The sequence below is a fragment of the Lissotriton helveticus genome, chromosome 3_1 (assembly GCF_964261635.1).
Source record: "Lissotriton helveticus chromosome 3_1, aLisHel1.1, whole genome shotgun sequence".
In the NCBI taxonomy this organism is placed as follows: Eukaryota; Metazoa; Chordata; class Amphibia; order Caudata; family Salamandridae; genus Lissotriton; species Lissotriton helveticus.
Genome location: NC_136061.1, coordinates 329683029 through 329696362, shown reverse-complemented (window position 1 = coordinate 329696362; position 13334 = coordinate 329683029). Strand labels below are relative to the sequence as shown.

General features: G+C 50.9%; 1 protein-coding gene across 1 annotated transcript in view; it reads left to right on the top strand.

Moving 5' to 3' along the window:
- Nucleotides 1–12726, top strand: part of TRPV1 (transient receptor potential cation channel subfamily V member 1) — a 544023-nt gene extending 531297 nt beyond the window's left edge. The window contains exons 15-16 of the mRNA XM_078679941.1: nt 10643–10758; nt 11970–12726. Of these exons, the coding sequence (XP_078536067.1) occupies nt 10643–10758; nt 11970–12127 (274 nt within the window). The 3' untranslated portion in view covers nt 12128–12726. The remainder of the gene's footprint in view (nt 1–10642; nt 10759–11969) is intronic.
- Nucleotides 12727–13334: the final 608 nt, after the last annotated feature.

Sequence of the window (13334 nt, the reverse complement as noted above, 5' to 3'; positions counted from 1 at the left end):
ACCAATCTATGTCTAGCCGGGATTTCCACCTCACGGGGCAAGGCCAGGGCCTCCTGCCACTCCGTCTCGACCATGTCCTGAATATTTGCGACCCATTTATCTTTTAGGGATGTCGTGGGATCAGGAATGTTATTGAGCAACTTACGGTACGTGAGTGATATGGCTCGTTTTTGCATGAAATCTGTAAGGAGTCTATCCTCCAGAGGGGAGACCTCGGGTATATCAGTGTCCTGCGGTAGGAGTGTCATGAGAGCGTGGCGGATTTGTAGGTAGCGAAATGTTTCGGTGGGTGCCAGTTCGTACTGTTGCTGCAGCCTATCGAAGGGAATGACCGCTCCTCCTTCCCAGAGGTCGCTCACTGTGGAAATACCAATGGCATCCCAGTGCCAGAATACCTTACTATTCCGAAGTGTGTCGAACTGTTTCGAGTTCCAGAGTGGGGTAAGTTTGGTAATGACCCCCTTCCACCCCAGACGGGCCTGCGCCATACACCATAATGTGACTGTGTGTCGCGTTGGCCCTTCTAGCAACTGTGCACGTTTCAGGTTGTATAGGGCCGCTAACATATTGTCCGTCCCAAGTTGTGCTCGATCAGCCATAAATGCCGGGTCTGTGTGGGGGACGTGAAGCCATTGGTTAATGATCTTAAGATGAGCCGCCCAATAGTAAAATTGGACAGTGGGGAGCGCTATTCCGCCTTCATACCAGCTATGGTGCAGCTTTGTCGGTGCAACACGTGATGGTTTGTTATCCCATAAGAGCGTGGACACCAGAGCCGCCACCTGTTTAAAATATTGCAATGGCACTGGGAAGGGTGTATTTTCTAGTGCGTATAAGAAGCGGGGCAGGGCCATGATTTTAAATAATGCTGCTTTCCCCAGTAATGTCAGGGGTAGAGCTGGCCAATGGACCACATCCCTTAGCAGGCGCTCCGGGGAGGGGGGGGTCAAATTGTTGTCGAGGAATGCGGCCAGGTCAGTGGTAACGTTAATGCCCAAGTATTTAAAGGAGTCTCGAGCGAGCTTTAAGGGACAATCTGTGGGGAGCCTAGGGTTTGGACCACTCAAGGGGTATAGAACTGACTTGGACCAATTGATTTTATATCCGGAGATGGGCCCGAAAGTGTGGCAGATCTCAAGGAGAGCTGGTAACGAGCCTCAGGGTCTGTGAGATATATCAGGATATCATCGGCGTAGAGGGAGATGTGGTCCTCCCAGTCCTCCGTCCAACGTACCCCTCACAGTAACGGGGCTTACCGGACCCTGGCCGCCAGGGGCTCCAACACTAATGCAAACAGGAGTGGAGACAATGGTCATCCCTGTCTAGTCCCCCTCGTTAGCGGTATTGTCCCTGACAAATGACCGTTGGCCGCTACATGTGCCACTGGAGCCGTGTAGAGGAGCCGAACCCATGCATAGAAGTTCGGGCCGAAACCTAAGCGCCGAAGCGCTGCAAAGAGATACCCCCATTCCACCATGTCGAACGACATTTTTGCGTCCAATGACAGGACTGCCGAAGGTTCAGTTAGTAAATGCCTCCTAGCCAAAACACTATGCAGACGTCGAAGATTGAGTGCAGTGTTCCTGTTGGGCATAAAGTCGGACTGGTCCGGATGAATTAAATCGAGCAAGTGTGCCTGTAGCCTATTAGCGAGTAATTTAGCTAGAATTTTAACTTCCGCATTGAGCAATGATATTGGACGGTACAAGTGACATTCCGAAGGGGGCTTGCCGGGTTTAAGAATCGCCACAATCGTGGCCGTTCGTTGGTCCACTGGTAATATACCTTGGGCGCGACTATCATTATACATTGCAAGTAGGTGCGGGCCGAGGGACTCCGCCAAGCGTTTGTAAAGTTCTACTGGAATTCCGTTGGGTCCTAATGCTTTTCCGGACTGCAAGGATTTAATGGTCGTGCCTATTTTGTCTAAGGTTAGGTCAGACTCCAACTCTGCCATAGCCTCCGAGTCCAGGCTCGGCATCTCTATGGCTTGCAATAGATCCTCTGCGTCCGCCAGTGTGGCGCTCGAAGAGGAGGTGTATACCGTCCGGAAGTGCTCTGCTAGTGTATGTGCTATGGCGCCGGGTTCTGATACAACCTGGCTATCCGCCGTCTGTAAACATGCAATCGTTCTGGAGCTACGCTCTTTCCTGTCAAGCCAGGCCAATAACTTCCCCGCTTTGTTGCCCACTTCGTATATTCTGTGCCTAGTCGCTGCCAGGGACGCCTTTGTCTCTTGCCTAAGATATTCCCTATGCTGCTGTTGTTTTAAATCTAGAGTTTGTGTGTTTTCGGGTGTGGGGTCATTGGAGTGTGCGGTGTCTGCTAATTGTAGTTCGTGCTCTAAAGTCGTTAGTTCCAGGTGTTTGGATCGCTTGAAACCTGTGATCGCAGCTATGGCCTGCCCGCGCAGTACTGTCTTGTATGCCTCCCAGAAGGTGGTTGCGGAGGTGACTGAGGTTATGTTTTCAGTAAAGAAATGCTTTGTAGTCTGGCATAACTCCTTCCGCACCTGAGGGACCCGCAGGTATCCTGGGTAAATAGGGTAAAGTCGTTTGTGGGTGGTGTGATGTGAGGCATAAGTCAACACAATCAGTGAACGGTCTGATACCCCCTTGGGTCTTATAGCTACGTCAGGTATGTGCGGTAGGCAGGACTCAGAAGTCAAAAAATAATCTATGCGTGAGAGACTGTTGTGAACAGAGGAGTTGAAAGTGTATTGCTTCGTCTCTGGGTGCTGTTGTCTCCATGCATCTACTAGGCCTAACGCCTCTGCAAAACTCTGTAGGCGGGAACTCCCCGATGGCTGCTGCTGCACTGGGTGTCGGACCATCTCTTCATCCATTGCTGCGTTAAAGTCACCCTCAATGAGGAGGTCTGCCTCCGGAAGAGATAAGATGAATTCACAAGGGGCCGGGAGTGCCACCGTGTGTAGCGCGGGAGGAACATAGACCGACACCACATTAAGGAGTCTGCCTTCCCACTGACCATGTACCACTGCAAATCGTCCCTGATCGTCGTGTTTAGTGTGTATGACTAAAAATTGTGAGTTTTTTCGCAGTAAAATACCTGTGCCCCTTGACCCAGTGGTGAATTCCGAATGCACTATCATTTTGTACCCCCATCTATCCATCGCCCTGCATGCCGAACCCGTGAGGTGAGTCTCCTGTAGGAGTGCCAGAGTGGGGGCCTGTTGCTTTAGTGACCTTAACACCAACCCACGCTTAATTTTGTCGCCCAATTCCTGCACATTCCACATCAACAGTGTAAGCGGTTTCATAGGGGTCACACTATCTATATTAGTGTGGCGTGTGTCGGTAGCCATCGGGGGTGTGGGATGTATGTGGGGGTAGCGAGTGTGCCATGTCAGGCCGGGACCAGTCAAGTTGTAGAGACCACGCTGTCTTGCCAGCGTTAAACAAAACTGCAACAAAGAAACAAAAAACAAAAAGAACCCAAACCCTGGAGCCCACCCACCTCCCTGCCTAACGAACTTTCAACTGCCCGCCACCCCAACTCAGCAGAGTGCTTCTTCCCAACCCAGAACATGTACTTGCGTGTAAGGGGTAAGAGGTCCGCGCGAGGGTACACCCTCCTATTCCCGGAAGGGTCTGCTTCAGCTCAGCGTCCAAGAGCGGTATAATCAAAAAAGTTCAATCAGTAGGGGAAAAGTGTTTTAAGTGCGTCGCCTACTGGCCCAGTTCATCCATTGCCCAAGCCGTCTGCATCCACTCTCTGCGAGGGGCCGCCATCCTGTTGAAAAAGATCCTGACTGTTCGCCGCTTCATCGTTAGTCCTGCGGTGGTGATCCTTGTTTCTCCGCTGGGTGCCGCTCGCCGTCCGCCATCCCTCGAGCCATTCATACGCTTCTTCGGGTTTTTCCCTCCGCCACGACTCTTAGTCTAGCGGGGAATAGCATTGAGTAAGGCACCTCCCGAGCTCTCAGTGCCTTCTTCACTTCAAGGAAACTGCGACGGCGCCGGGAGACAGCAGCCGTATAGTCAGGGAAGAAATTGCTGAGTTTAACACGCGAATTTGTGGGGAGATGCGTGCTGTCTGAAGGATCACGTCGCGATCCCGAAAATTGAACAGACGGGCTAGTACCGGCCGTGGGGGCACTCCCGGTTTGGCCCTGCCACCCGGCACCCTGTGTGCCCGTTCTACGGAGAAGAAATTTGATAGTCCCTTCGGTTGCAGCCGTGTTTTAATGAGGTCCTCGACATATAGGTCCATCCCTTGCGAGCCCTCACTTTCTGGAATGCCAAGGATGCGTACATTATTGCGTCGCGATCGTCCTTCCTACTCATCCAGCTTGTCAAATAACACTTTATTTTCTTCCTCTAGTCGTGTCACGGTTTTTTGCAAGGCTGCTGTTTCTGTGGTCAGGGTTTTCGTCGTCTTTTCATCTTACGTGACCCTAGTGGTGATTTTTTGAAAGTCCGCCCTGAGTAAGGAGACGTCAGTGGAGATAAAGCATACTGTGGTCTGTACGCTGGTTAGCGCCGCCATAATATCTTCCAGGGTCACTTTTGCGGCAGCATCTGTCCCTGCGGCGCCCCCGTTGCTCCCTGTCCCGCAGGAAGCGGGGGAAAGACCTTCGAATAGGCGTATTTGTCCAGTCTTGCCTGGGAGTTCTGGTTTCTGGCACCCCTGCCCGACATGTTGGCAACGTAAGATCAGCCTAGGGGCCTTATCGGGAGTCGTGTCGCACCAGGCCTTGTTGCGTGCCCACCGCCAGGTTACGTAGGCGGATAACTCTTTATGACCCCCGTTTCCAGTATTTCCCCCGAAATCGGGGGGGGGGGGGGCAATCCTCGGCAAGCAGCAGGGTATTCGAGACCAATAGGAAGGGTGGGCCTGATAACGCCACCCAGTTGAATGCGGGCTCAATGCTGCGAAAATGATGTTCCCCGTTAGGCTTCTGTGGGGGGGGTCGGGTTCCGGGGCTGATGCAGGTTACGCCGGGTTTGTGCAGTATATATCTTTTTTTTTTTAATGGCCAGTGCAGTCTCGGAGCTCCGATCACTCCGGGGCCGCCACCATGCCGAGATCCGGCCTTTGGATTTGTCTCGAGGGGGGGGGGGGGTCCAGCAGGTCTTGAAAGCCGCCCCCGCTACCGCTGCAGTCAGGCCTCACGACGGCCCCGTCACTTCCACCAGGCCCCCTCGCTCACCAGTGCTCCCCACTGCCTCGTTGGTCCGGAGGGGTGGGATCACCGCGTGTAGTTCTCTCGGGCCCCGCTCCGGCTGTTGTGGCACAGGACGCACACGGAGCTTTCCGGATGTCCGCGGCACCAATAGCAGGATCCAAGTCCGGGCGTCGGTGCATGCCGCCGCCTCTGTGCCCGTTCCCCTCCATGTCCGCCCGGGGCCTTGGAGCAATCGAGGTCCCGGCTTCCGCTGCGGTGCAGGCCGAGACCACGTCACCCCCGCAACTCCAGGATGCAGCAACCGATTGTTACCGGGTCGTCTGTAGGCTCAGCCGCTTGGTCGCCGGCATTCGCAGAGTGTCCTTAAACTCAGCAAGGCATCGGATTAGTGGACGGATTTTGCCGGGAGGGTCCCGCTTCGCCGGAGCCTCTCTAGCACACAGCCATCTTGCCGGCTGCTAGCCACGCCCCTCTGGTATGATGCAACTTTTGACTCACGCAGCAGGATGAAACAGTTCAGTGATGCAGGAGGGGTCTTAAAATTCATGGTAAAGCAGAAGGAATGTGGCAAATCTGTTAGGCTGATTAGGAAGTAGATGTCAGCTATTGCTTTCTATGCTGGCCTCATAAGTATGACAGTCCCTACAAAGGATTTTAGCGTCAGGAAAGCGATAAAAGGATGAGAGTGCATTGTACTGGCTATGCAGGCTTCTAGGAGTCCAGTTGATGCATAAAGTCTGTCAGATATCATAGGCAAACTGCCAATCATATGTTTTTCACAATATGCGACCTTTCTCTGTAGCCTGGCTCATTCACTTACATTCTTTGGCACCTTCAGGATATCTGATTTGGTTGCTACTTCCAAATCAGATCAGTTCTCAGGGGTCAAAAATCCCTTGACCCTGCCTCCAGGCAGGTCGCTCCCCACGCCACGTAGCCCCATCAGACTGAGCCCGTGCACCAGCCCTGCTGATACCGAGTTCGAGGCCCGCCTCCACCCGCAGGCTACCACTTGCGCCTCATCCCTGGTACCAGTGGTAGGCCTTAGGTTTGCTTTTCTGCCGTTTATTTGCCGCGCTTGCTTTGCGCATGTGCCCGCTTATTGTGCCTGCTCTTTGTGCCCCTGGTGTTGAGTATTGTTTGCTTTATTGTATTTGCTCTTCTTTTGTCCCTCTGTGACCGTTTTGCCTCTGTCCCCGGTCCCGCTTCCCGCTGCGCTGTCCCCTGCGGCCCGCCCCCCCGCTCCCATTATTCCGCTCCCCCTTAACAGCTGCTCCTCCCTCCTACCTCCACTTCTTATGGCGGCCGCTGCGCGGTGAAGGGAGCGACCCTGGACTCTACCTCCAGGCAGGTCGCTCCCCACGCTGTGTAGCACCACCAGACTGTGCCTCTGTTCCCGGTCCTGCTTCCCGCCGCTGCGTCCCCCGCTTTATTGTGCCTGTTCTTTGTGCCCCTGGTGTTGAGTATTGTTTGCTTTAATGTATTTGCTCTCCTTTTGTCCCTCTGTGCCCGTTTTACCTCTGTCCCCGGTCCCGCTTCCCGCCGCGACATCCCCTGCGGCCCTGCCCCCCCACTCCAATTAGTCCGATACCCCCTCCCAGTTGCTCCTCCAGCTTCTCCTCCCTCCCACCTCCCCTTCTTATGGCTGCCGCTGCGCGGCCGCGCCGCAAGCTCATCTGTGCCCGTCCGCGCCTGGACCGCGTCCAGCGCCAGAACCCCCGGTCCCCGCGAACACCACAATGCCCGACTCCGCTACGATGCCAGCACCCTCAATGCACTCAACCCCGGACGAGAACACACCTGCTACCGGGCCACCCCGAAGCACACCCAAGGAGCCTTCACCTTCCGGAACTGCAGCTTCACCAGCATCCGGCCCGCCAAACCGCCAACCACAGAACCCAACCACCTCTGATGCACCCTCCTCAACACCCGCTCCGCCCGCAAACATGGCGTCAAACTCTGGGACCTACTCGACTCTACCTCCCCAGACGTTGCCTTTCTGACGGAGACCTGGCTGAACCCCGCCTCAGCACCTGACATCGCCATAGCCATCCCGGAAGGCTACAAGATCACCCGCAGGGGCCGTACCAACTGAGAAGGAGGAGGAATCGCCATCGTCCACAGGAACACCCTCAGAGTCTCGATCAACACCGACGACACCCTCAGCACCGCCGAACACATGCACTTCCAGATCCACACCGATCCCAACACCACCCTCAGAGGAACCCTTGTCTACAGACCACCCTGACCTCGACCACATTTCAGCGACTCCATTGCCAACTTCATCAGCACACACGCCCTCGATTCCACGGACTACGTCCTCCTCGGGGACCTGAACTTCCACCTCAAGAACAACAACAGCAGTAACTCCACCACCCTGATCGACAACCTAGCCAATCTCGGACAGCTCGTGACAACACCCACCCACGCCGCTGGCCACATGCTTGATCCCATCTTCACCGCAAACCCCGTCTCCTTCAACCACACCACCAAACGCCACTGGACCGACTACCACTGCAACCACCAGCCTCGCCCAGAGCCCACCCGCTGACTCCACCCACCCCGACACCGCCGCCCGCAACCTCAGACAATGGATCGACGACTGCGCCAAAACCCTCGCCCCGCTCAAGACACCCCGCAACAGCCACACCAAGCCACCTGGTTCACCGAAGACCTCCAGGCCTCCAAACGAACATGCCGAAAACTGGAGAAGAACTGACTCCGAGAACGAACACCAGACAGCTACGCAGCCCACAAGAACGCCACCCGCAGACACCATCACCTCCTCAGATCCGCCAAGAGGGCCTCATTCAAAGACCGCCTAGATAACCACGCACACAACAGCAAAGAGCTCTTCCACATTGTGAAGGAACTCTCCAACCCCTATCTCCAACACCAACAACATCCCGCCTTCGTGCGACTTTCCGGCCACCTTCTTCCACCGCAAGATCGGCAACATCCATGACAGCTTCAACGCCACGACCGCCCCGAAAACCACCACCCCCACGACCACCACCTGCATCAACCACCTGCTCTCCTGGACCAGTTTCAACAACGAGGACATCAGCGAGATCATGATCACCATCCACTCCGTATCACCATTAGACCCATGCCCTCACCACATTTTCATCAAAGCCAGCACAGCCATCGCACCCCATCTCCGGAAAGTAATCAACATCTCCTTCAAGACAGCAACCTTCCCGGAAAGCTGGAAACACGCAGAGATCAACGCCTTACTCAAGAAACCCAAGGCGGACTCCAAGGACCTCGAGAACTTACGACCCATCTCCCTGCTCCCTTTCCCGGTGAAGGTCACCGAGAAAATCGTCAACAAACAACTGACCCGCTACATCGAGGAGAACAGCATCCTGGACCCGTCCCAGTCCGGGTTCCGCAGCAACCACAGCACCGAAACCACCCTCATTGCCGCCACCGATGACATCAGGACCCTGCTAGACAACGGAGAAACAGCGGCCCTCATCCTCCTGGACCTATCAGCCGCCTTCGACGCGGTCTGCCACCGCACACTACGAACATGCCTACACGACTCTGGGATCCAAGAGAAGGCCCTGGACTGGACCACATCCTTCCTCTCCGGCAGAACTCAGAGCGTCCACCTCCCCCCCCTCCCACTCCAATGCCACCAAGATCATCTGCGGCGTACCCCAGGGCTCTTCCCTCAGCCCGATGCTGTTCAACATCTACATGGCACCCCTTGCCCATGTCGCCCTACAGCAGGAATGAAGGCCGTCGCTGAATAGATGAGGAACAGCTGACTGAAGGTGAACTCGGACATGACGGAGTTCCTCATCCTCGGCCCACCCTTTTAGCCTGGGACGACGCCTAGGGGTCATTCTATTCTCCACCCTCTCCATGACTAAGCAGGTCAACGCCGTCTCCTCATCCTGCTTCAACACCCTCCGAATGCTCCGCAGGATTTTCAAGTTGATCCCCACCGAAATGAGAAGAACGGTCACCCAGGCCCTCGTCACCAGCCGGCTGGACTATGGAAACGACCTCCACGCAGGAACGTCGGCCAAGCTCCTGAGATGGCTGCAATGCACCTAGAACGCATCGGCACGTTTGAGTCTTGACATCCCACGCCGAAGCCACATCACACCCCACCTGAGAGACCTGCACTGGCTTCCTGTCAACAAGAGGATAACCTTCAAGCTCCTCACCCACGGACACAAGGCACTCCACAACACCGGACCAGTATACCTCAACAGACGACTCAGCTTCTACACAACCAACCACCAGTTCCGCTCCGCCGACCTTGCCACAGTCCCCCGCATCCGAAGAGCAACCTCGGGCGGCAGACCGTTCTCCCACCTCGCTGCCAAGACCTGGAACACCCTCCCCACCAACCTACGGCAGACCCAAGACCTACTGGCCCCCTCAACACCTGTCTCTTCGATCAGTCGATCAGTAGCAGCAAACCCCCCCTCCCACAGTGCCTTGAGACCCTCGCGGGTATGTAGTGCGCTTTACAAGTGTCATGATTGATTGATTGATTGATCAGTTCTCAGGGGTCAACATTGCAGATAAAGTTATGTCAGGGGACACCATGAAAGTAAGACTAAGGAGATCAAAACAAAAACTGACCAGGCAGGCAAGAGGTTTTGCATGCATCTCCAGACATCGCCTATTGTCCAGTGGCCAGATGAATGAATATCTGCTTTGCAGGAAGCAGAATGGACACATCAATCTATGGGTGCATTAGGAGATGGCACGTTTCTAATGTGTTCAAGGTTTACATGGATTAATAAACACACTCTGTCCTACTTGGGTCTAGATACAGTGCACTTCACGTCCTACTTGTTCAGAATTTGGGATACAACCTCAGCAGTCACTTTTTAGACCGATGGCCTGCTCCTCCAAACTCTAAATAAGGCCCATAGTCTTAAAACTAGATGTAACAAGGAACATACTTTGTAACCATAGTTTAATCTTAAGAGTGGAAAGTGAAAAGTGAAAAGATGTAAGAATTGCTTAAGCCAGTGATACCTAACCTTTTAATTTCTGTAGACCCCCATTGAATCATTACTGGAATCTGGGACCTTTTCTTACCTAGCCTAAGGAATTTGTATTCTTTGAACGTCAAAACAATACATAAAAATACAAAAACAAGCATACACCAAACAATTAAAAAAAAATTCGATCCAATATAGACAAAGCTTTCACTTTTTCAATTTTGCCTCTACATTTGTATATACTTCATTACTTTAAATGTATTAGTATTAATATTTTTTTATTTTATAACACACTCCCGGGCTCCCTGAGTACGCCTCGCAGCCCCCAGTGGTCCTAGGACCTCAGTTTGAGAACCACTGACTTAAGCAATAGCAATCCCATTGTACCACAGAATTAGGACTGTTTAAAGTCTATAAAACTCTTCAGTAAATTGAGCCCTAATCACTTAAATGTTAATGATCTTCGTAGCTTTTTCTTGGCACCGCAGTTTGGTTGAGGTCTTATTTCCTCTCCCTTCAGAGTGGATGAAGTAAACTGGACCACCTGGAACACCAACCTGGGGATAATCAATGAGGACCCAGGGGAATGCGATGGGATCAAACGTACCCTCAGTGCCACTGTACGCCCTTCCAGAGGTGAGGAAAGAGGGCCATATCTAGGTTCGTTTTCTTGTCCTTTCGAAAAGACTTATTTCATTCTTTCTTGTTAATGCCAATATGTGCCTGAAATTAAATGAAAATGTTTCTCTTTTCTTTTCGGTGTAGTGGTATTGATGTGATTGCAGTTAGAGCAAGAAGTGGTTCCAAGGAGTCTCCTGACATAAAGCCTAGCTAGCCTCCCTTTATCTCTGCACAAGGAAAAATCTAAAGGCAGAAACAGTATGGTACAGGTCACCTCTCAAAGATGGCCGCCTTTGCTTCCCATGCTGACTCATCATTATTAATTCTACTGTACATTTCACATTTTGCACTGTAATGGTTTTCGCATATAAGGGACCAAATGTGAAAAAGAGCTACTGTAAAACATTCCAAGCTTTAGGTGATACACCTGATAGCAAAAAGTTCCTAATTGCTGTTGGACTTCGTAAAGACATATAAAGTATATTTATATCATTAATCATGAAGATGGTTTGGGATCATACTATTGGAAAATTGTGGAGTTTTAATACTGAACAATTACTAGATAGTGTTTTTTTAATAAGAAGTATTTCTATATTATTTTATATAGCACTTGTGACTGTGAATGTACATTTTTTAAGTTGTGTAATCAGCCTCCACTAGCTCAGAATGTCTTGTGAATACCACCCCCGTTTTAAGATGTTGACTAGACTGAGTTCAATAAAGCTGCAGTACAAAAGGGTTTGTTCTGGATGTCTTTCAATACATTTTTCAGTTCACTCAATCATCCTTCATTTAAAAACATATGTTAGGGTGCAAGGGAGGTTAGTGCATCCATAGGCTAACATCTGTTGGGCTACGTCTAAAAATGGTTCAGTGTATGTTTGCTTTTCTAGAAAAATACATTGGGGGATTTCAAGTCTGAAACAATTTCAAGAGCACAAAATGAAAGTAAGTCTAGGTTCATCCAGGAATGGAGGAATAGGGTTTCCTGGAAAGTAGGCATTTAATGATAGACGCAGCAGGACGAAAAAAGTGTCTTTGCCTTCGTACTCTTGGCTGAACAGTATGCCTGCAACCTAAGGTTGAGAAAAGAAGAGGTTGCATGAGAATGGCTAATGTGCTGCGGGAGAGACAAAGTGCATACTGTAGAAAAAGAGTTTACAGAAGAAGGTCACACCATGCTTTCTCCGTTATACTTAACAGCACCTTCCCTATATACATTGCAGGGAAAAGTTGGCGAAATCTGGTTCCGTATGTCAGAGACTTAAACAACCGAGCAAAGGCAGAAACACTACAGGAGGAAGTCGAGCTAAACCCTGTGCCATCAACTCCTGAGCCAGACGACGACACAGCAGAGAAGGACTACCTTGCTAAGACTGTGTAAACATATTGCATTTGTCAACAATCTGAAGAACGAGGCAACAAGTCCATCTTCTGCTGGACCCAAACTTAACTGTCACCTCGGTTTATACTCAAGAGATCTGGAATTCTGGGAGTTGTGCATCTAAACTTTGCTATGTGAATGCTTATCAAATAATGATTGCAGACCTTGTTTCTACTTGCAATGCTGGCAGGTCAGAGCAGCTGTACCATGTTGTGCCCGCAACCTCGTCATAAACGCAAGTGGTGGGTGTGTAACCTTTCAGGCGCTAACTTGTGCGGCGAGCAGTCAAAGGCATGATGTTTGGTTGTAGGGTTCCTGTAAGTTCAGTCTTTCTTGTACACTGAACGTCCACGTCTTATCGACAGCCTGCATTTTTTTCTGCATACCATGAATAATGCCATCTTGTTTGACAAGGCATCAGTTCAATGTCACATTTCGGAAACAACACAAATATGTTATGTTATAATTTTTATTTTTTCCACGCAAGTCAAACATGGAGATTTAAACAACGGTAGCCATTTTCACATGTTGACGCAGCAGAACATTAGTGTCACAACAGTAATGGTGTCTGGAGGGAGAGTTAGAAGCATCACATTTTCCACCTGATGCCTTGCTCAGGGGGGAGACCAAGTGCACTGATGCTTGTGTATGCATTTTCGCAGTCCCTTTTTGTGATTGGCTGATTTATTTCTCTAAACAAAAAAACTATTTTAAATCAGTGCCTTTTCTTATGGACCGCATCAGCAGTTGTTCTCATTCGTGAATAGCGGAACACTGTTGCAAAGTGTCAGGCATTGTAGGTTTTGTGTGATCTGAATAAACTGCAGCAGTGTGAAAATTATACTCATTATGCTGTCTGTCATAACAATGCATATATTTATCATAATGTTATATAATTGTATTATTATTACCAAACCTGTAAAACTGTGAAAACATTGAGACATACTAAATGATAAAAACGAATGCTTAAACAAATGCTTTTATCTCGTAATTCTTGTGGGCAGGCAATATCTTGTTGCACTCACAGGCGAGTGGAAATATACACTAATAGATGGCAATGTGCGGTGATTTGCAATTGGATTGGAAATTATTTCCAGTTCTCATTAGTTTGGGCAACACAAGGCTTCGTATGCTGCACCAGTATTAAGCTGCTTCCTTTCGTCAGCAGACAAGTGTGGAACAGAGGTTTCAGTTTTAGAAATTGTTA